The following is a 20,981-nucleotide window of genomic DNA, read 5'->3' on the forward strand; positions in this document are numbered from 1 at the left end:
AAACTGGGTGGCGAAAAACGGAAGTGCTAGTCATACAAAATCTGCATAAATAAATGAAGAAATTTTATAAACGGAGTGGACTCAGTATGAAGTCAGACACATTATATATAAAACATGTGAATTTGTATGATTAATAGGTTTTAGGTGATGACACACCTTGATGCAATTTCCGCCCATTCTCTCACAAAGACGGAAGTACGTAGAAGTGAGTCCTCTGACTTCCGTACACTTCCGTGGTCTTTGGACCTTTAATGTTTTCGTTTTTTCTCCATGCCAGCCGTTACCAATACCCGGCGTTTGTTTTGTCAGGTTACTGGTATTGTTTTTTTCAATAGGATTTGAACACACATACTCATTTGGATGGATTTGGCATTGATTTGGTGTGTTTTCTGTCCAAACGAAGAAAGTTCGTCTTTCAGGCTTCTTGGTTAGCTGACGTTAACGACACTAAGCCTAAGATTAGCTAACTTTGCTAACGAGTGCTAAGTGATAAAATAAAAGTAGCGTATAATTTTCAGTTTACGGGGGGGTTTATCATTATCTTAGTGCTGTTTGATAACGAGTGAGAGCTACACGCTACCGGTACACAGCTTTAGTTTTGCTTGATTCGCCTGAAACAACCAGCTTGCATCAGCTGCTGCCAAAATGATGGACTTTGAGAATATATTGGACATCGCCTCGCAAAATCAGGGCCTCAGTAGTGTGCAGGTAAGTCAGAGACTCTTAGCTAGCACTAGCTCAGACTAATCGGTGAAATGATGATCTGTGGGCAACAAATGTAGATCCTCTTACAGAGGGTCGGAAAATGTTGCTAACTGCTAACCTCGTGTTGGCTCTTTTAGCAGAAGAGATACAGTTTACAAACTGGACCACCCAAAAAGGACCCAAAATCCAAAGGTGTAAATCCTGCTGCAGTCCACGCACTTCTGAAGAAGCAACACAGTGAAGCCAAAATAAAAGGTATCGATGTCAAAATTAAGTAAAGATTACCAGATGTTATAGTCACATACAGACAGTTGCTAAGTGTCTACCTTTTTTTTTTAGAAATGCAAATGAAGAAGAAGAAAGAGGGCCTGTTAGCCAAGAGAGTTGAGTTGAAGTCTGATCGTAAAGCTCGAGCCATGGCCTCCAGAACTAAGGACAATTTCAGAGGCTACAATGGCGTTCCTGTTGTGGAGACACCTAAGAAAAGGAGAACCAAACTGGAGCAGGACGATTCAAGGAATATGGAAACATTTAGGAATAACTCAATTGACCCAGAAGATGATGAGGATAATTATGAATATGAGACTGATTCAGAGTCAGAACAGGAGCCAGACTCACTGAAACCAGGGAGAACAGCAGCCAGTGCTGGAAGCAGCAGCAAGCCCTCTTCTAAAAAGAACAGCGGTCCACCCAAGCCTGCTCCACCTCCTATGAACTTTGCTGACTTACTAAAACTGGCGGAGAAGAAGCAGTTTGAGCCTGTTGATCTAAAACCCAAAGCAGTAAAAAAAGAAGAAAGGCTCCGTACAGCTGATGAGATACGGGAACTGGAGATGGAGCGCAAGGCTAAGAAACAAGACAAAGATAAAGTCTCAAAGCCTGAGAGAGAAAGAGACTCCAAGTCTCAGTCTAACACTAGTTCAGTAAGAAAAAGCACTTTAGAGAAGGAACAGAAGAACTACAGACCACAAAAGAACTCCATAGATAAGCCAAGTCTGTCCACTGGGTCAGGGAAGAAGTCACACTCAGCAACTACTAGTGACAGAGGAGCCTCTTCTTCCAGGGCCTCTGTTGGTGAACGAGACAGAACCAAGTCTTCTCACAGTGAAAGAGACAGACCCAAAACAAGCTTGTCTAGTTCATCGGGTGCCATAAGCAGTAAAGTTCCTTCAAAACCCACATCATCTCAGGTTTCAGCCAAACAGATGGGCCCTAGTACCTCCTTTAGCCACAAATCCAGCACCTCAAGTGACCTTAGCTTCAAAAAGGAAAGCTCATCTTTAAGTCAAAGAAAACCTCCAGGTATTCCAGGGACCAGGCCTTCTGGTACTGTTAACACAGGCCAGAAGTATCAACATGGGAGCTCCCAACAGACCAGGCCCAGTCAGGGTAGCTCCTTAAAGCAGGGAATTGCAGTCGGAGGCCATAAGTCTGGAAAAGGAGATCCACTAAGGCCTGGCGTTACTTCTGCAGTAAGATCAAGTGGTAATTCATTGATGAGGCCTTCTTCAGGGGGCCCCTCAAAAGCTGGAAGCCAACCTCAGGCGAGGCCTGGAGGCACACTCCAGACAAAACCTGGTAGTGCACAACAGGCCAGGCCTGGGGGAAGTGGACTGCAGAGTCACCCTGGAAGCAGTGGATCTAGACATCCAGGACCGGGTAGACCTGGGAGGGGAGGAATGGTACCAGGTCGACCAAACAGTATGGGATCAGGACCTGGCAGACCTAAATGCACTGTGGTTTCAGAGACCATTTCATCCAAGAGCTTTGGTGGACCCAGGCCAGGGCTTCCCCCTCGGCCTGGCATCCCACAGAGGCCTGGCATCCCACAGAGACCTGGCATGGGACCTAGACCAGGAATGCCCCCCAGGCCCATGGCGAACAGACCACCAGGTAAGAACCAGAGAGAAGATAAAGACATGACACTGCTAACAGCCAGGATTTGTTAAATGTGGACTTTTTACTGAGCTTAATTGTAATACACATGTGGGTACAGTAGTCAAATGTAGGTAGATAAAACTACTAGCCATGAAATTAAAACGGCAATAATAACATTGTTATTCCAAGTCAAGTCAGACTAAAAATAAGTGAAATAAATAACAGTAAAGACACAAATACAGGTGAATGTGCTTTAAGAAACACATGTAAGTGTTAACATGCTGCAGTCTGATTGTCATGACTTAAATCATGATAATAATTTAAACTTAATGTGATCGAAACATTTCTATTTGTCAGCACACAAACAGCCTGGACCAGCTTTTCATATTAAAGGGCAAAGGGTTTGTTTGGCAAACTGAATGAAATGTGTCAGCAACATGCTGCAGCTTTTGTCATTGTTACTGGGTCAGAGTGTGACAACCTTCCTGACAGTGATAAAACATTGTTATCAACTTGTTTGGTGGGGAAGTAACTCCTGAATTTTAAATCTAAAATCACTTATTTCTTCATTCTGTTATCTGTATCAAACAGGAATGATGTTACCACCAATCACATCAGCCTACAAGAGGAAATACGAGGATGAAGAAGAGTACGATTCAGAAATGGATGATTTTATTGATGATGAGGGGGATGAGCAGGAGGAAATTTCCAGGCACATTAAGGAAATATTTGGTTATGATCGAGCCAAGTAAGTGGTGTTGTCCCAGTGTGTATTTTGGTGTAAGGACAAAGTCATTTCAATCAATTGTATAACATTATTTGCTTTAACCTCCTCAGATACAAAGATGAGAGTGACTATGCACTTAAGTTCATGGAGAGCAGCTGGAAAGATTTGCAGAAAGAAGAGGCCCGGAGGTGACCTCATAGTTTCTGTCTCCACATAAGTACTTTTTCTTCCAAGACTTGTGACATTTGCCCCCTTTTGTTTCTAATGACTTTTTTCTGTGTTCTTCTGCTTTGCTAATTTAGCTTGAGATGTGCTGTCCAGGAGGATCTGGAGGAGGAAAAAAAGGAGAGGGAGGAGCTAATTCGGTTAAGTTCCAAAAGGAACAAAACCAAGTGAAGAGTCATCATTATAGAAATGAGAAATCCTGTGCCCCCTCACCAATGGGACAGTGGTTGTGCCATCTTAGCACATGAAGCCCAGTGACTGTGTCCCATATTGACCCTCCCTCGTTGCTTTTTTGCTGCTTTTTTCCATGTTTGGACAAAAACTGAATGGTGTGTGACATTGACCCAAGGGAAAGGAAGAATAAGAAGATTTTTAGACACCTTGAAAAAGACTAAATATGCACAAATAATTCAGGCATTAAGATTTCATAAAAAAGTTCGCACATTTCTCTTTGTATTATTTATTTTTCTCTCATTGAGTGCAGGGTTTACAACAGTCCTGGTCTGTAAAATCTTTTCCTTTTCTCCAAGTTGAACCACAACATACAATTTTGAAGCATATTTTATCAAACAAACTTGTGAAGAATGTCAAAATATGCAAAAAAAACAACGACCATTTGATGTGTTATATGTTTGTCAAGGAATTGAGAGAGATTATTCCACAAATGGGTTTTTATTTAATTGTCTTTAATTGTGGTACATTTGTGTCTCTCAGATTTTGACAATAATATATCCAGAACTTGGGTTCAGCTACAAATGTTACAAATGTAATAATATGGAGTTTGGTTATTAGTGAAAGCAATGAAAGATTTAGCCATAAAGAGTGTGGAATACCATTTATTTTTGATTTGATGTTTATTATTGTACTGATGTTTTTATTCGTGAGTGAAAGCGCAAGATGGCAATATTGGCGGATAACTTAAGTTTGAACTCGGGTAATGTGCTTTTTTCCCTTCGCGACTTTCCGTACGTTGTTGCAAAGAGTGGGCGGTGGCTGGTTAGACCTCCTCCCTTAGCTACCTCTGAAAGTTTGCGGAAGTTTCTCATAGCTGAAGTTGAAGTAAATTGACAGGAGGACATAAACGAGGATTTACGTTAGCTTTTGAATTCTTCTTGAATAGATGGACCTCACTTCTGAGAAAATACAGCGGATCCTGTCAAAGGTTAGTCATTTACCAGCTTAAAAACTGCCCCATGTGGCAACTTCTACCTATAAATGCCGGTTAGCAAAGGTAGCCTATTTGCTAGTTTGTTAGCTGCTGCCAACCTTCCTTAACTGGATCAACCAGCTGTGTTACTTGATGTCACGTCATTGTAAGAACAGAGCTTATGTTCTAATATAGGTGTAAGAGAACAAGATAGTGTAAGGTTGGTGTGAAGCATCATACTGCTGAATAACACCCTAAACGACTTATTAATCTAAGATAAACAGGCCTTAACTGGTCCGTGTGTATTTTATTAACTAAAATTTGAAAACAGAAGCAGTGGCTTAAATATAAAAATATTCATGTCAGTCAAAAATATAATCAGATGGTATTTATGTTTATAATATATATAATATAGTGTATTCATGTTATATGTATGTCTTTGTTTTGTTGCCTGCCTGTGATGTTTTTTTTCTCTCCTCTTACATTAGTACAAATTTCGCGATGTAGCTGTTGAGGAGCTGCAGAAAATCCATCGGCTCTACCCTGGGATGATACCATCCACAGCCTTATACAGTCAGTTTGTCTGTTCATCCTTCTATTGTAAACTTTCACATTTCTCTTCTACTTGAATGCTCACTGGTGTCTCCCATTATTATGAATTTCAGCATTCAGTGACGGCACTCAAAAAGACCTTTTGAAATTAACTGGCAACCTTCCTGTCCAGTATGAAGGTAAGGCTGACCCAGACCACTCAGATGTTTTATAATTTAATGATACCTAAGTGAATATGTCATAAATATGTGTCTATCCTAAGGTCGCACCTACAACTTCCCCATCCAGCTCTGGTTGATGGACTCATTTCCCTTCACTCCTCCCATATGCCTCCTGAGACCCACTGCTAACATGGTCATTAGAGAGGGCAAACATGTAGATGCCAAAGGACGACTCTACCTGCCAGGACTGCACAACTGGGATCATGTAAGGTGTATACCGTCTGGGTGAAGGTTGCACACATACACACAGATGTTGTTAACATCTGCTATTTCTTTTTGCTGTAAAAGCCCAAGTCTTCTGTAGCGGGTCTTCTGACTGAGATGATTTCCAAGTTTGAGGAGGATCCTCCACTGTCCTCAAAGACCACAGAAGACACCAAAGACCCTCATGAGCTCCTGGCGTTTGTCTCTAATCTCCAGATCAATGATGGTGGGTTGCCTAATTTGTAGATTTATTAATGAACAGTAATGACGTTGTGTTAGCTTAATTCGAGTCAATTGCAGGTGGAATCCGACATCACGATCAACCAATAAACAAGGTCTCTGTCATCGGGGGAGGAGAATTAGGAATGGCATTAGTGATGAGCATTTTATCAAAGGTAATCCCTTTTTACATGTCAGCAGACATGGTCTTTATATACAAGTTATAATTATATTGTCAACATGTCATATTTTTTTTCCACTTTTAATCTAGTGCAAAGTGGATAAACTTGTTTTGATTGACCTTGCTGAGAGTCCCACCAAAGGTGGCACTACAGACCTTGAGATTTTCAATTTGCCAAAAGTGGAAATTTCCAGAGGTACGTCACTCTGTCCTGTCACATTCTGATAGAGGTGCCTGTTGGCTGAGTCATCACTGATGTCACAACTTAAGTTGCCGGCATTGTGTTTTGAGAGGCTGCATGTGATGACTCACCACTTGGACAGGCATCATAGGAAAAAGTGAAACAAGATTATTCATCTCAACTAGTTAACTCGTGATAACACAGTGTCTTCCCTGTTTTAGATTTGTCAGCCTCTGCAGGTTCTAGGGTTGTTGTGGTGACTGCAAATGCCTGGAGTGACGAGCAGTCGTATGTAGGTGTGGTTCAGACTAATGTTGACATGTATAGAGGAATAATTCCAAATCTGGCTCGTCTCAGCCCTAGCGCTGTGATGCTCATTGTATCACAACCAGGTCAGTAACAGTAAAACAAAGTGGTTCTCTACAGGCTTCTTTGATCATTATCTTCTTTTAGTAACTCTGTTCCTTATCTTGTTCAAATCCAGTTGACATCATGACCCATGTTGCCTGGAGACAGAGTGGCCTTCCTCCCACACGGGTGATCGGCGCAGGGTGTAACCTGGACTCAGAGCGACTAAGTCACATTCTGAATATTAACCTGAACACTCACAAACAGGCCTGGGTCATAGGAGAACTTTCAGAAAACAAAGGTGAGCAAGAGTATACAGAAATCCTTTAAATATCGGCACTAAGTCCTTATTTTATAATATTATTGTTTTCTTTACACAAATGCTTCACTCCCTTCTTTTTCCTCTGACAACTTCTTTCCATCAGTGGCCATTGTTTGCTCATCTACCCATTCCTGGATTGCACTAAAATACCCAGAAATGCTGTACTACCTGATAAGCTTGTTGGTTCTTTCCACTCACAGGACTAATTGTTAGTGATGCACATGATTTGATTTGTCCCTCTTTTTCTTTTGCAGTTCCTGTGATGAGTAACAATGGCATCTCCAATGCATCAGCAGAAATTTCTTCATCCAGTACTACCAAACCATTGTTAGACAGGTGAGTATAAATTGGTGAGATCATTCAAAGCTGTCTACAAAAGTTTCATCTGCTATGCTCGAAATAAAAAAGAATAAACTTAGTGTTGTTGTGCCAACAGAGCATTTGAGATTATGAAGAATCAAGGCCAGCGCTCTTGGTCTGTAGGTCTCTCCATTGCTGACATCACAAACAGCATACTGACAGACAAAATGAAGACACACTCCGTCTCCACACTGGCTCAGGTAGCGTCTCATTATTACACCAATAGATACAGTATATTCAGCAGAGTAGTAGTAAGGGTCTCATCAGATTGTTTAATGACATTTAATTCTGACAAATATCACAGGTTTGTATCTTGTCCTGTTTACTTTAGGGCTGGGGTGGAATAGGTGCAGAAGTGTTTCTCAGCCTGCCGTGCATTATGGGATCAAATGGTTCCACGCGTCTGGCTGGAGTCTCACTGGGACAAGAAGAAGACGCCAAACTCAGGGAAAGTGTCACATCCCTGTCCAACCTCATGTGTCAGCTCAGATTGTGAGCAGTTTGTGCATTGACAGTACCTGTGCTGAAGTTCAGCATTCAGTTTATCAGCTACTTACCCTAAAGCGTCTAAGTTATGGACGACACTGTTATCTTAAATATGTGCACTTTAGACTTGTTGAACAGGGTGCACTAAGCCAGCGCTACTAATGTACAGATTGCATTTTGTATTTACCATAAATAAGAAAAGCTAGTTTTGTTATAACATTTACAATTTTAAACACGTGTAGCATATTAAATGGCATTTTCTGGAGGATTCGCAGTGCTTGAATGATCATGTTTTTGTCATTACCAACTCAGACGCTTAGGGTACTTTGACCAAAGATGTGTGTATAAATCAAAATGAAGGTGTGTGCAGATTTTGTATAAAGCATGTATATAGTATGCTGTGAAATGGCTTGTGAAGAATCAGTAATGTGACTTTTCTTCTTGTTTCTTTACATCAGAAAGCTTCTAAATGCCTCAATATTTAAATCCATTTATGTTTACATTGCAGCAACAGCTAACTAATAGTTACCTACTTTAAGGAGGTTCCCAAATTATGTACAGTAAGAAACATGACATGGTTTCTGTGGGTGTGCAATAAATATCTGAAATATAGATGTGGACTGACTGTGGAAAAGACAAAACTCCAGTAAACTACTTCATTCAGTAATTTAAAGTTTTTTTTTTTATTCTTTTTTTACACACGTCACATTTTAATGTGATTTATGTCTTTCAAGCATTGAGAAGTACGTGAAGTTTCACCACTCCCCCGAAGTAGCTTCATCAGTTCAGCTAATGACAATAATTTAGCTAGTCAGGGAGTGGTGAAGTATAGGTATAATATATAATATTATATATTATATATTATTATATATAAGTATAATCAGAATACTATGATGTGACTGAGTGCTTCGACTTTAAACTCTTGAATATAACACAAGCTGTGGCTGAATGCAGGTGCCCTCTCCAGGTTCTCTTTAGCATATTGACCTCAAGGGATGCTGCTGCTGGAGCTGTACATGTTGCTGCAACAGCAGTGAGTCAGGAGGACGTTTTAATAGAACAGCATGTAGATGGAGTGGCAGAACAACAAACAGACCTTGACATCCAGTCAGACAACTTTATATCTTCAATTAGCAAGGAACGTATTTTGCAGCACATAACATGGAAACCAGACCTGATTTACTGATGCAAAAACTGTCCAGAGTGCTGCAGTAGACTGCTTCTCTTCATCAGCCTCTCTTCTTACCCTGATACATCTATTACTCTGTAGCAAAGAGGCTATACATCTGATTAATCCTAATCCCTTAAATTCTCTTTGTTGTCTAGATTGTGTTTGTAGAAATGGTGTTTACAATTTGATTTCCCGAAAACATTCTGTAGGGCAATCCATGCATTTGATTCAATGATTCAATCCTTAATAATTTATTATGGTTCTGACTGGACCTGACAGTGACTTCAGGAATCACAGGACAGGAGTGGATCCTTCAGCTACAGCTGCATACTGTGGCCTTGTAAGTTGAGAGAATCAGAGAACTAAAATCCTTAACTCTAGGAAAGGTAGAGCAGCAAGAAAAAGTAATGCACACATTAATCAGGGAACACCTATAGTGACAATCTCCTCTCCTTACCCTCCAGCCTCTGATGCAGTCATCAAGCACAGTGACAGCAGCGAGGAGACACGACAAATGGACCACAGCTTCCACAAGACAAAGATAAAGTGGTTTCAGGCCCTCAACAGGGTAAAGGGCTGCAGTCTGCCCCCTGGTGGCAATAAGGAGAAACCACAGTGTGTACAAGACAAAGCAGCCAGGATTCAACTACGGTAAGTGAAAATAACATTACTGTGTATGATTGTATTCTAATTTGAGACCATTGGGGGTCTTTTTGGTATTCATGCTTTACATAACAGTATGACATATATCAGTGTTACAAATGGTTGTAAACATTTTCTTAAAGCCTCTCAGCCTCTTCTTCCCTGCACCACCACCACCACCTAAATGTAAAGTTAAATTTAATGACTTGGCTTTATTAATTGTTTGTAAAATGTAAATAAAACACATAAAAATGTTGTTTTATGTTTAGAATCTGAGCAAAATGCCCCCTGTGATTTCTGGCAAGCCACTAAGCAGCGTCTTAGACCAGGAATCAATTGTTTTAATTGTTTTGGATTGATGTAATTGTAAAATAATACAAAGTAATAGTGCTTCTCACAACCTTTATTTATCAAAGCTTTATGGCAACTGAACTTGTCTTCTATAACAAAAAAAGAAAAAACAATAATTGTGCTTATAATAAATATTTTTTTAAAAGCATTCTACAGCTGACATCAGTCTATTAATATTTATAACAATTCAAACAAACAAAACTGAAGGTGTTGAAGATATTGTCAGAAGATGGGTAGTAGACACGTTAAGCTCCTGGGTTTGTCTCCCATTCTGTTGTATCTGAAATATCAAACAAAACAAAAGTAAAACAGCATGTAGAATAATGTAATAGTTTTTATTGCTAAAAACACCTAATCAATATGTTAATTTAAATTTTATAATACCTGTCATTTTCGTCCCTTCCTTGGTCTCAGCTGGAACACCAATGCCATACTCGTTTTCCCCAGTGATTCTGAAGAAGTAGATTCCTCCCTCCTCTAAGTCAGACACCTTATAAGACAATCTGCGGCATTTGTCTGTGAGTCTTGTCCACCCCATTCTGCTAATATCCCGTATGTCTACAAAGTAGTGTTTCACAGGGGCCCCTCCCTCATTGTCTGGGATGTCCCATGTAACAGTGGCAGAGTTCTTGGTCACATCCTTAACTGTTATGTGTGTTGGTGGACCTGGTGAATCCAAAACCTGCACATTTAGCGTCAAAGATACAGATCCTGCTACATTTTGCAGTTTGACGGTGTATTTGCCAGAATCATCTCGTGTTGCCCGTTCCACTGTGATAGAGGTGATGGAGCTGCTGGTGTTGATCAGTCCCCTGACTCTCAGATCTACATCTGCTTTGTCCCATGTCACACTGGGAGCAGGTTTGCCTGTGAAAGGCACAGTCAAAGTAAAGGAGCTGTGCTCTTTAACAACTAGGGTCTTCCTCATCTCAGGGCTGATGTCAAACTTGGGTGCCTCCTCTCTCTCCATAGCTACTACAGGATCTGTTTCAGGACTAGGCTCACTAATGCCAATCCTGTTGATGGATCGGACAGTAAATACATACTCTGTCCCGTTTGTGAGTCCAGTTACTATAAACTCTGTATTTTCTGTGTTATGAACACCAACAGTCCAGTCTTCTTCAGATGATTTTTTAAATTCAACTTTGTACCCTGTAACTGCTGCTCCACCATCAAACAACGGTTTGTTCCATGACAGAGTGATGGAGGATTTAGATGAATCAACTACGGTGGGCTTTGCTGGTGGGGAAGGTAGAAACTTTGGATCCTCTGCCAGGGTGAGCGAACATGGGAGACTGGGTTCACTTAGCCCAGCAGCATTCTCAGCAATCACTCTAAACTCATACTCACATCCCTCATGCAGGCCAGAAGCTTTGACTCTTAGGTCATAAACTGGTTTCTTATTAACCCTAGCCCAACGGACGCCCTGCTTCTCCCTTTTTTCTATGATGTAACCACTGATGCGACTACCACCATCAGAGGCAGGCCTCTTCCAGCAGACTGTCATAGCTTCACTGGTCGCACTTGTGACCTCCACATCAGTTGGAGCAGACGGGATCATAAAAGGATCCATTGCCTTGATTGGCTCACTTTCCAAAGTCTCACCTTCTCCATATTTGTTCACTGCCCTTACTCTAAACAGGTATTCATTTCCTTTGAGCAGCTTGGTTATCTTGCAAGTGGTTGCCATCATGTCACTGTACACAAGGGTCCATGCAACACGGCTAGTTTCACACTTCTCCACAATGTAGTACATGACCTCAGCTCCACCAGTCTCATGAGGGGGTCCCCATGACAGGGTGCATTTTTCTGCCGACAGTCCAGACACTTCTAAAGGTCCAGCAGGTGGGCCTGGCCTGTCCAGCACCTTGCAGGTGATGGCCTTAGTCATGGTACCACCTGTGTTCTGTAACATCAGAGTGTACTGTCCAGAATCTTTCCTAACACATTCTTTGATAAGCAAAGCGGTATGTGTCTTTGTTGCTGTTATTTCAACCCTTCCTTTAGTGCCAATGTTTCTGCCATTCTTCAACCAAAACACTGTTGGGTTAGGGCAGCCGGAGATGTCAGCATCTATTCTTAGGAGGTCTCCTGCTTTGACGACCACCGCCTGTCTAAATTTGTCCTCCAAGATAATTCTGGGTGGCATCACATCATGCTTTATTGTAATAGGTCCAGTGGTTTCTGAGGGTGGGCTAAAGAGCTCAGCTGCATTCTTTGCAATGACACGGAAATCGTACTCTTCACCTTCTGTGAGGCCAGTCACTTCCAAGAATGTATCCAATAAGTTTGTAAAGTTGCACTTAAGCCAGCACCTGTCTGGCAGTTCTTTGCGCTCGACAATGTAACCAGTAATTTTAGCTCCTCCATTGTATTCTGGCCTGTCCCATGAGAGTGTAACAGAATTATTAGTTATATTAGTGACTGTAAGGTTAGAAGGGGGATCACATTGGTCTCTTGCTGCTGCAGGCTCAGATGCTTTACTACAGGATCCAACACCTGCAATATTCTCAGCACAGACCCGGAACTCATATATCAGACCCTCTTCAACACTTGTTATTTTGTACTGGTTCTCAGTTATAGGGCTTCTGTTTAACTTTGTCCATAGGATACTGCTTTGGTCTTTGCATTCAATATGATAACCAATAATAGGGCTGCCACCATCGCTGTCTGGTTTGCCCCAGGCAATGACCATAATAGACTTTGAGGCCTGCACAACATGGAGGTTGTTTGGTGGACCTGGTGGCTTGAAGGGGTACTGGGCAACAACAGGTTCTGTTTCAACAAAGTGGCTCTTTCCATAGCGATTTTCTGCTGCAACACGAAACTGATATTCAGTGCCCTGTGTCAGACGGGAAATTTTAATTGATGTTCTTGCAACTGTAGCTGACACAGTCTGCCATGTTGTGCTTCCTGTATCTCTTTTCTCAACTACATAATTACTAATTTGACATCCGCCAGTGTAATGTGGAGGCTGCCATGACAGAGACACAAAATCTGCACTCATGTCATCCACACTGAGGTCACATGGTGGTCCTGGTCTTTCATAAACATTTACAAAGATTTCAGCAGTTGTGGAACTTGCAGAGTTGGTCAGGGTCACCTCGTACCCACCAGCATCCATCCTGGTTGCATCTCTGATAATGATCTGGGACATAGTGTCAGATGTCGTCACATTCACTCTGCTTGTCTCTTTCAGAATGTTGCCCTCTTTTGTCCAGACTGCTGTTGGTTGTGGTACCCCCTTGAATGGAACATCAATCTTTAAATCATTGCCTGCCTTCACACTGAAAGTGTTGGACAAGAGGTTGATAATAGGTCCAGTACTTGTGTCCTTCACTCTGACAGGCACCAAGAGGGACTTTGGCTCACTCTTTCCCTTCTCATTCGCAGCACTCACTCTAAAGAAGTACTCTTTCTCTTTGGTCAGCCCACTAATAGTCACTTCTAGTGCTTTACCCTCTGAACATGTAGTCCACGTGTCTTCTCCTTTAGCCTGCATTTCTACAAAGTAACATGTGATTTTGCTTCCTCCATCGTGATCAGGCTTCTCCCAAGAGAGCTTCGCGCTGCTGCTAGTGACATCACAGAGTGTGATTTTACCAGGAGGCAGAGGAGTTTCACAAACTTTAACTGCCTCAGTGGTCTCTGCTGGTAGCCCAGTGCCAAACTCATTCACAGCTAGGACACGGAAATAGTAGAAGCATCCTTCTTGTAGGTTGTCAATCTTGTATGAGTTTCTCACACAGTTGCTACAGACGCTAGTGAATGCTTTCCTGGCCTCCTCTCGCTTTTCAACAATGTAGTGTGAAATCTTTTCTCCACCATCAATTAAGGGTGCCTCCCAGGAGATGGAAACAGAGTCTCTCTTTACGTCTTTCAACTCTAAGTTTATTGGTGCACTAGGAGAGTCCAGCACTTTGACATTGATGAATGCTGATTTGCAGCCACTGCAGTTCTTGGCAGTCAGCAGATACTTTCCAGTGTCGTTTCTATTCACATTCTCAATAAGTAACACAGTGTAGGAGCTTGTTACCTCAATCTGAGCACGCTCACTGAGAGTCCCACCTTCCTTTGACCATTTCACCTCAGGTTCGGGCTGTCCTCTGATGGTGACAAAAAGACGTAATGTGGAGCAGGCCCGAACACTGACAATCTTCCTCAAAGCCGCATCCAGCTCAATCTCTGGTGCCTGTAGTTTTTCGGATGGCACCACAGGACCAGGTACATCCACAGGCTCTCCAACTCCAGCAGCATTCATTGCACGTATACGAAAATTATACTCTGAGTTTTCTCTTAGTCTTTTCACTGTGTAGTTTGTCTCCTCTATACCTGTGCTTGGTGTACATGGAATCCACTCATCTTCTGCTGCTTCTTTCATCTCAACTACAAATCCACTAATGGCTGCTCCGCCATCATAAATGGGTTTAGACCAGATCAATGAGACAGTGCTGTTTGAATAGTCTGCCACTTTGGGGTTAGTAGGTGGACCAGGTGAGTATGTTGCTTCACAAATTTTTATGTATTCACTTGGTTCACTGGGGGCACCCACACCTGCATCATTTTCTGCAAGCACTCTAAACTGATAGCAATGTCCCTCTGTGAGCCCCGTACATCGGAAACGCAACTCAGTCAGTCTCCGCTTGTTGCATCTAGTCCACCTAACACCCTCTTTGTCACGTTTTTCCAAGATAAATCCATCAATCTCTGAGCCTCCATCAGTCTCAGGCCTTTCCCATGCAAGTACTACAGAGTCACCAGTCACAGCAGTGGCTGTAGGGGTTGAAGGTGCACTTGGTGCTGTAAAAGGATTTTTTGCGATGAAGGGGTCAGATTCCAGAAATTCACCAACACCAAATTTATTCACAGCAGCAATTCTAAAGATGTATTCCTTTCCAGGGACAAGTTTTGTCACTTTATAAGTAACAGCCTCAACATGAGAGTCCACTCCTGTCCACGTAACACGACTGGTCTCCCTTTTTTCAATCATATAATGGGAAACGCCGGCTCCTCCGTCATTTAAAGGGGGATTCCAGTGAAGGTTGCACTTCTCTGCTGTGACAATCTTCACCTTCACTAGTCCATCAGGAGGACCAGGTCTATCCAGGACCTTCACATTAACTGGAACTGATGTAGTTCCACCAATATTACTGAGGCTCAGCATATAATGTCCCCCATCTGCTCGTGTACAGTCCCTGATGGTCAGACTTGTATGAGTAAGGGTGTTTTTGATCTTCAGTCTCACTGAAGTTTTGTCAATTCCTCTTCCTTCTTTCAGCCATGTTACTTCAGGAAGAGGTTTCCCAAAGTAATAAGCTTCAATGACAAAAGTCTCCCCAGCCTGAACAACACTAATACTTTTGAACTTCGGGTCAATAACTGCAGTGGGGCCTTCAATGACATCCTGAGCAATGATGGTAATGTTTTCTGAAGGTGTGCTCCAAACACCAGCACCATTCTTAGCAGTTACTCTAAACTCATAACTTTGACCACCTGTCAGACCTGTGACTGTGAACACATTCTCGATTACATTGGTGAAGTTCGCCTTCATCCACCTGCCGTCTGGGAGCTCCTTCTTTTCAACAACATACCCTGTAATGGTGCTTCCACCATCATACTTGGGTTTAGCCCATTGGAGTGTGATGTTCTCTCTGGTAACAACAACAGCTTCAGGTTTACCAGGTGGATCACATGGGTCTCTGGCCACATAGCATTCAGATACTTTGCTAGATGGGCTGAGTCCAGCAATATTTTCAGCAAAGGCTCTGAATTCATACTCAATGCCTTCCTCCAGGCCGCTGGTTTTGAAGCGAGCATCAGGTATAACAAACTTGTTCAGCTTAGTCCATAAAATGCTGTTCTTCTCTTTTCGTTCAAGATGATAGCCAGTGAGGGGGCTGCCTCCATCTTTGACAGGGGGGTCCCATTCAACCACCATACTGTACTTTGTCACAGCTGACACAAAGGGTGTGCCAGGAGCAGCTGGCACACTAAATGGATACTGTGCAGTTACAATAGGAGAATTGACTGCTGTACTTTTTCCATACCTATTTTCTGCAAACACTCTGAATTGGTATTCACTTCCTGTCTTAAGCTTGGTAATTTTGATGGTAGTTCTCACTGTTGTTGCTGACACAGTCTGCCAATCTGTACTTGTGGTTTCCCGTTTCTCCACTACATAATTGTCAAGCTGACAGCCTCCTGTGTATTCAGGTTTCTCCCATGAGATAGTAATATAATCAGAACTGACCTCATCAACTCTCACAGGCCCTCTGGGTGGGTCTGGCTTTTCAAGAACAACTACAGTGATTTCTCCTGTAACTTTTCCAGCACTGTTACTGGCTGTAACAGCATATTGACCAGAGTGCTCCCTGACAGCATGTCTGATATGAAGGACTGTTAATGATGCTTTGGTTTTAATCTCTAGCCTTGACGTCTCTTTAACTGCCTGTCCGTCTTTTTTCCATTCAATCTTTGGCGCAGGGTGTCCAGCCACTGGGATCTCTACTTTAAGATCTTCTCCATTCTTGACAGTAAATGTACTAAAAGTTATCTGGAGTTTTGGTTTAACAGCATTTTCCTTATCTGCACCAGAAGCAGGTTCAGCATTCTCTGATGGAGAATCAGGATGGCCTGGAGCGAGAAAAGTATTTCAGAATAATACCATTAGATGGAAGCACTGTGCAGAGGATGTGGTACACTGGTTAAAGTGTACCACAAGATGATGTTATTGCAGACATACCAACATAATGCTTTAAACCCATATATTACAGGCCTTTCTGAGTACAAATGTCTTCAACAACACATCATGACATTTAAAAGTAACTTTTGAAGCATAATTCTATCTGCATATCATGTCTAGGTGACACTGGGAGAGGATAAATGCATGGCATACCTTGGACAATGCTCGTAGATGATGACTGCTCTGCGGTATCTGACTCCTGTGTCACATTTATATTTAGATTTTGAGCTTTCTCTTCAGCTGTCTTTCTTATCTTTGAGGGAAAACAATACAGAAAGTGAGATTAAAGACAATAACAAATACTAAACAGGCCGATATGTGTTGTTATGTTTGTATCCACATTTTAGAATATTATCCACAGCCTCTTTATACAAGAGAAACCTAAATACATGTTTGTAGGCTGTCTCAATGGGTGTTGGTAACAGAAACTCCTGGTTAAAAATAGCCTGCTCCCATCTGCTTGGCCAAATAGTTAAAAGTCTGTTATCATCAAACACTTAAAGCTGTATTAAACATTTCACACACATAAACTGAATACACACATAAACTAAATACACATGAATACACACATAAACTGTAAGTTTTTTGTTCCAATGTCCCTCTGTACTATGGCACAATAACATTTACTTTGCTTAACATTAACACATTTTCCCACTCAGCAGACACTTACTTCATTTTTGCTTGCCTCCATTCTTAAACTTCTAAAAAAATAAATGTGAAAAATAAATGTGAACTCAAAATTCAGCCAGCTCAGTTAATCCGTTTGGAAGCTAAGATGCATCAAGCGTGGTGAGTCCCAGACACTCTCAGACATACACAGCTCTTCCAATCACTGCCTGCTTTATCTCCAAAAGCATGCAGTGGCTAAAATAAGCATGGTGGCCAGCTGCTCATTCTTTCAAAGTTAGTTTAGCCTACATGGCTCAGCAAGGAAAATCAGGAAAGTGACTCAGCAGGATTTCTATTCCTGTTAAAACAGGATTATAAAATGATCATTTAACATGAAATAGCTTCATGTGAGTTTGTTTATTAAGACATAATATTTTATTAAACATATTATTAAACACATATTAAGATGTTTTGACCTAAGGTCAACCATGCAATAACAGGAGTGGTTCAGGATTATAAAATGCTTACACTTTGTATTATTAATATGTGAATTCTGCATAAGATGTAAGTCAATGTGAGTTGTCAATAGGCCTGTACTGTAAATATCTCTTTAACTTATCTTTACTGTCCTAAACGACGCCAACAAATGTGTAAGTTAAAAGTTTTATGAAGTTTATACTGCATTTTACACACTATTATACACTGTGTTATATGGCTCGAGCGATACACTCTGATTTTATACAAATAATGACGTTTAGAGAACGTTTTATTTTGAAAAAAAGTGAACCGGAAATTACAGAATTAACGCCCACGAAGAAGAACACGTGCAGCAGCTAGCCTAGCTTGCCGGTAGAAAGAGAGATACAAATATCATCAATATGAATAACAGCGTTTATAACAATGGTCTGTTAGAATCCGGCGTTCAATCTGCTGTTAACGTGAAGACGACGACGGCGTCAAAGTGAACAGGTGAGCTCACTGTATATACAAATGTTAATGGTTTTGTGTGCAACCTTTGAATGAAACAAGCTGCAGTGTAGTGTGTCTACTCACTGCTTGATCTCTGTTTTTGAAACACATTTTTACATCAACTAATAATTAAATAAGTGCAGTTAGTTTAAAATACACTTAAACCTCAAAATGTGAATGTCTTCTTCTATTATGTTATTGTAAAGAATACTGCTGTTTGGGTTTAGAATTTCTCTTATTTCCTACAGTATATAGACTTTAGGCTCTGTGTGTGACATCTCATGACTGCCTGTTTCACAGGTCATGAACAGATCCAAGATGCCACTGCAGTTCGTGTACAGCCACCAGGACTTTGTCACAGATGTGTATCGCAGGAGTGGAAACTGTCCTATCATGTCTCTGACACCAACAAAGTTTGACACAAACGTCCAGGCTGGCTGGACCGACAGGATGAACAGAGGACTCTTCCGCTACCATCTGGGTGATTTACAAACGCGTGTCCTGCCAGGCCCTCAGGGCTATGTGGCACAGCTGAATATCCAAAGAGGCATAGAAAGAAGAAAGCCACAGGAGATACTGAGCATTCAGCAGGAGTTTAATGCCAGGCAGTTTAATTTTAACAAAATTAATCAAGATGAAATCATTTTTGAGATGATGAAGGACTCAAAGGAGGACACAGCTAGGTCTGACTGTGGAGGGCTTCCTCGGCCCTGCAGGATGGTTGTGCTGGTCAATGTGAGCCCTTTGGAGTTTGGACATTGTCTCTTTGTTCCGGATCCCTCTTGCTGTTTCCCACAGATACTGACCCAGTTCGCTATCCAGGTCGGCATCGAATCAGTGCTCCTGAGCTCCCACCCTGGTTTTCGCGTGGGGTTCAACAGTCTTGGAGCATTTGCATCTGTCAATCACCTGCACCTTCATGGATATTACCTAGAGCATCACCTCAAGATAGAATCCATGCCAGTTAAGCCCTTGGTTCCTGAAAAAGGATTTCACCGCATGCTGGACTTCCCTGCAGGCTTTTTGTTTTACACAGAATCAGAGGAGGTGGAGAAAGTGGCAAAAGCCATCTGTCAAGTCACAGACTTTCTTGTGGACACTAATACTGCTCACAACCTGTTCTTAACCAGAGGGTGTCCACCATGTAGTCACATAAAAAGTGAAAAGGGTTCGTATTGTTCAAGAAAAGGCGTTCGTATTGCTGTGTGGCCCAGGCTCTCGTGCTTCGGTGCCAAAGAGGAATCAGCCTTTAATGTTGCACTGTGTGAGCTGGCTGGACATTTACCATTTAAAAACAAGAAGGACTATGAGCAGACTACAGAGAGAGACGTCATTGATATAATACAGAGGTATCTACTGCCTGATGACGAGTTTAACAGGTTGGAACAGCAGCTGAGTAAACTTTTAATGGATTTCTGAAGCATAGACAGAGTCATCACAGCGCCATCTTGTGTTCAAGTTAAAAAGCAGCTGCACTGAAAGATAATACATAAAGTATCCTCACACTAACTGTATCTCAATTTGGTATACCTGGCCAAAATGTTAGAAGATGGTCACAGATTTTAAGATTTTCATAAATACAGCACATTTAATGTGTTTCCCGCTCTGTGTGATTGCCTGCCCCACCTGCCTTGATTGTGTTCACCAGTGTGTTGTCACCCTTGTCTATTTTGGTCTTGTCTTCCCCTTTTTATGTGCCATAGTGTCTTGTGTTCCTCAGTTTCTTTCTGCTGTTTTTTTGGGATTCACGATTCACGTGTTTCTATATTTAGTGTTTTTTTTTTTCCTTTTTTGTGTTATTGAGCCTGGCTCGTTTCGGTTAGTTCATTTGCCTGGTTGGACCTTCTCTTTGAATAAAACTGTCTGGAAACAGTACTCTCATCCTCAAACCCTGACACAATATGTGTGTGTTCAATTAAAATGACTGAAGAACTGTACCTCAAACAATTGACTTTCTATTTTTTTCTGGATTTAGCAAAAGTTTTGAAATTTGCATTTTCAAATCCAATTGTGGATGTAGAGTTAACTTTTGTCTATTTGATAGTTCAGTGATCACAAATCGTTCCCCACCTGCTGCCTATTGCTCTCTACTCTCTATCCCTACCTTATTTTTATGGTCATAGTCCTCAGTGAAATTTGCTGCAAACTTGGAATGAATAAAGTACTCTATTCTATTCTCACTGAATAGCATGTGTATCATAGTTTACAATACCTCAAATTATGAACAGCACATGTCTGCAGATTTCTGATTAGAAGAGTAAAAAGCACAGGAACTGTTCTTGGTTTTGCCCCCCTTTTTTAAAATCCTCCATAGTTGCTGAACTGGAGATGTAAAAGTGTCGAGCTTGACAGCGGTACTCAAGTCGAGGGGAATCAAAGCTACACATCATCCCTGAAGAGGGCATCATCTGCCAGAATGACATCACCAAGGTAGCCATGCTCAGCTGAGCAGTAAGATCAGTGAGCGTACATACCTGCTCACTCACTATAACGAGGCTCCTCACTGGTGAACACACATCTGTGCATTGATGGATATGTTTAGTTGCTGGCCTAGAAAAGATGCACATGCTTTACCCATTGGTGCTGTTCTGTGCCCTTTTCTCAGGACGGATATTCTGTTGGCTCGCTGGTGTCACCTTAACAAGTGAAGCGAGGACTTGTGTTATAATAGCTACACTGACTCACCCTTATTGCCATTATCCAAACACCGTCTTCACGGTTGGTTTGATGTCTGGTCACAG

General features: G+C 41.7%; 4 protein-coding genes across 5 annotated transcripts; 3 read left to right on the top strand and 1 right to left on the bottom strand.

The window, feature by feature from the left end:
• Nucleotides 1–205: 205 nt before the first annotated feature.
• Nucleotides 206–4,355, top strand: spty2d1 (SPT2 chromatin protein domain containing 1). 2 transcript variants are annotated; one of them, XM_028408764.1, is made up of 6 exons: nt 206–708; nt 843–960; nt 1,045–2,598; nt 3,175–3,331; nt 3,421–3,498; nt 3,613–4,355. In XM_028408764.1, the coding sequence occupies exons 1-6, from the start codon at nt 646–648 to the stop codon at nt 3,704–3,706; spliced, it is 2,064 nt and encodes a 687-aa protein (XP_028264565.1). In that variant the 5' UTR covers nt 206–645; the 3' UTR covers nt 3,707–4,355. The 2 variants fall into 2 exon arrangements, with proteins under 2 accessions (XP_028264565.1, XP_028264566.1); XM_028408765.1 differs by having other exon boundaries at nt 846–960.
• Nucleotides 4,356–4,556: 201 nt separating this feature from the next.
• uevld (UEV and lactate/malate dehyrogenase domains) lies at nt 4,557–8,419 on the top strand. The gene is made up of 12 exons (XM_028407843.1): nt 4,557–4,697; nt 5,171–5,255; nt 5,348–5,413; nt 5,497–5,660; nt 5,744–5,885; nt 5,960–6,054; nt 6,150–6,255; nt 6,462–6,632; nt 6,725–6,889; nt 7,165–7,246; nt 7,347–7,470; nt 7,602–8,419. Exons 1-12 carry the CDS (start codon nt 4,656–4,658, stop codon nt 7,764–7,766), a joined length of 1,407 nt encoding a protein of 468 aa, XP_028263644.1. The 5' UTR covers nt 4,557–4,655; the 3' UTR covers nt 7,767–8,419.
• A 1,535-nt stretch (nt 8,420–9,954) lies between these two features.
• On the bottom strand, nt 9,955–17,535 carry LOC114437384 (titin-like). Its single transcript, XM_028408037.1, has 4 exons — nt 17,333–17,535; nt 16,816–16,915; nt 10,305–16,553; nt 9,955–10,200 (listed from the first exon to the last, which is right to left on the bottom strand). Exons 1-4 carry the CDS (start codon nt 17,351–17,353, stop codon nt 10,166–10,168), a joined length of 6,405 nt encoding a protein of 2,134 aa, XP_028263838.1. The 5' UTR covers nt 17,354–17,535; the 3' UTR covers nt 9,955–10,165.
• A 553-nt stretch (nt 17,536–18,088) lies between these two features.
• gdpgp1 (GDP-D-glucose phosphorylase 1) lies at nt 18,089–19,993 on the top strand. Its single transcript, XM_028408403.1, has 2 exons — nt 18,089–18,240; nt 18,541–19,993. Exon 2 carries the CDS (start codon nt 18,544–18,546, stop codon nt 19,657–19,659), a length of 1,116 nt encoding a protein of 371 aa, XP_028264204.1. The 5' UTR covers nt 18,089–18,240; nt 18,541–18,543; the 3' UTR covers nt 19,660–19,993.
• Nucleotides 19,994–20,981: the final 988 nt, after the last annotated feature.

The sequence above is a fragment of the Parambassis ranga genome, chromosome 6 (genome assembly GCF_900634625.1).
Source record: "Parambassis ranga chromosome 6, fParRan2.1, whole genome shotgun sequence".
In the NCBI taxonomy this organism is placed as follows: Eukaryota; Metazoa; Chordata; class Actinopteri; family Ambassidae; genus Parambassis; species Parambassis ranga.

Bases quoted from the DNA above. Each gene is read 5' to 3' on its own strand.
- LOC114437384 (XM_028408037.1), bottom strand. From the start codon at position 17,353: ATGGAGGCAAGCAAAAATGAA. The intron at 16,916-17,332 runs GTAAGTGTCTGC...TTTCCCTCAAAG, and splicing joins TGGAGGCAAGCAAAAATGAA to ATAAGAAAGACAGCTGAAGA. The intron at 10,201-10,304 runs GTATTATAAAAT...TTGATATTTCAG, and splicing joins GGAAGGGACGAAAATGACAG to ATACAACAGAATGGGAGACA.
- uevld (XM_028407843.1), top strand. From the start codon at position 4,656: ATGGACCTCACTTCTGAGAAAATACAGCGGATCCTGTCAAAG. The intron at 5,886-5,959 runs GTGGGTTGCCTA...AGTCAATTGCAG, and splicing joins TAATCTCCAGATCAATGATG to GTGGAATCCGACATCACGAT. The intron at 7,247-7,346 runs GTGAGTATAAAT...TTGTGCCAACAG, and splicing joins ACCAAACCATTGTTAGACAG to AGCATTTGAGATTATGAAGA.
- spty2d1 (XM_028408764.1), top strand. From the start codon at position 646: ATGATGGACTTTGAGAATATATTGGACATCGCCTCGCAAAATCAGGGC. The intron at 961-1,044 runs GTATCGATGTCA...TTTTTTTTTTAG, and splicing joins CAGTGAAGCCAAAATAAAAG to AAATGCAAATGAAGAAGAAG. The intron at 3,499-3,612 runs GTGACCTCATAG...TTGCTAATTTAG, and splicing joins CAGAAAGAAGAGGCCCGGAG to CTTGAGATGTGCTGTCCAGG.
- gdpgp1 (XM_028408403.1), top strand. From the start codon at position 18,544: ATGAACAGATCCAAGATGCCACTGCAGTTCGTGTACAGCCACCAGGAC.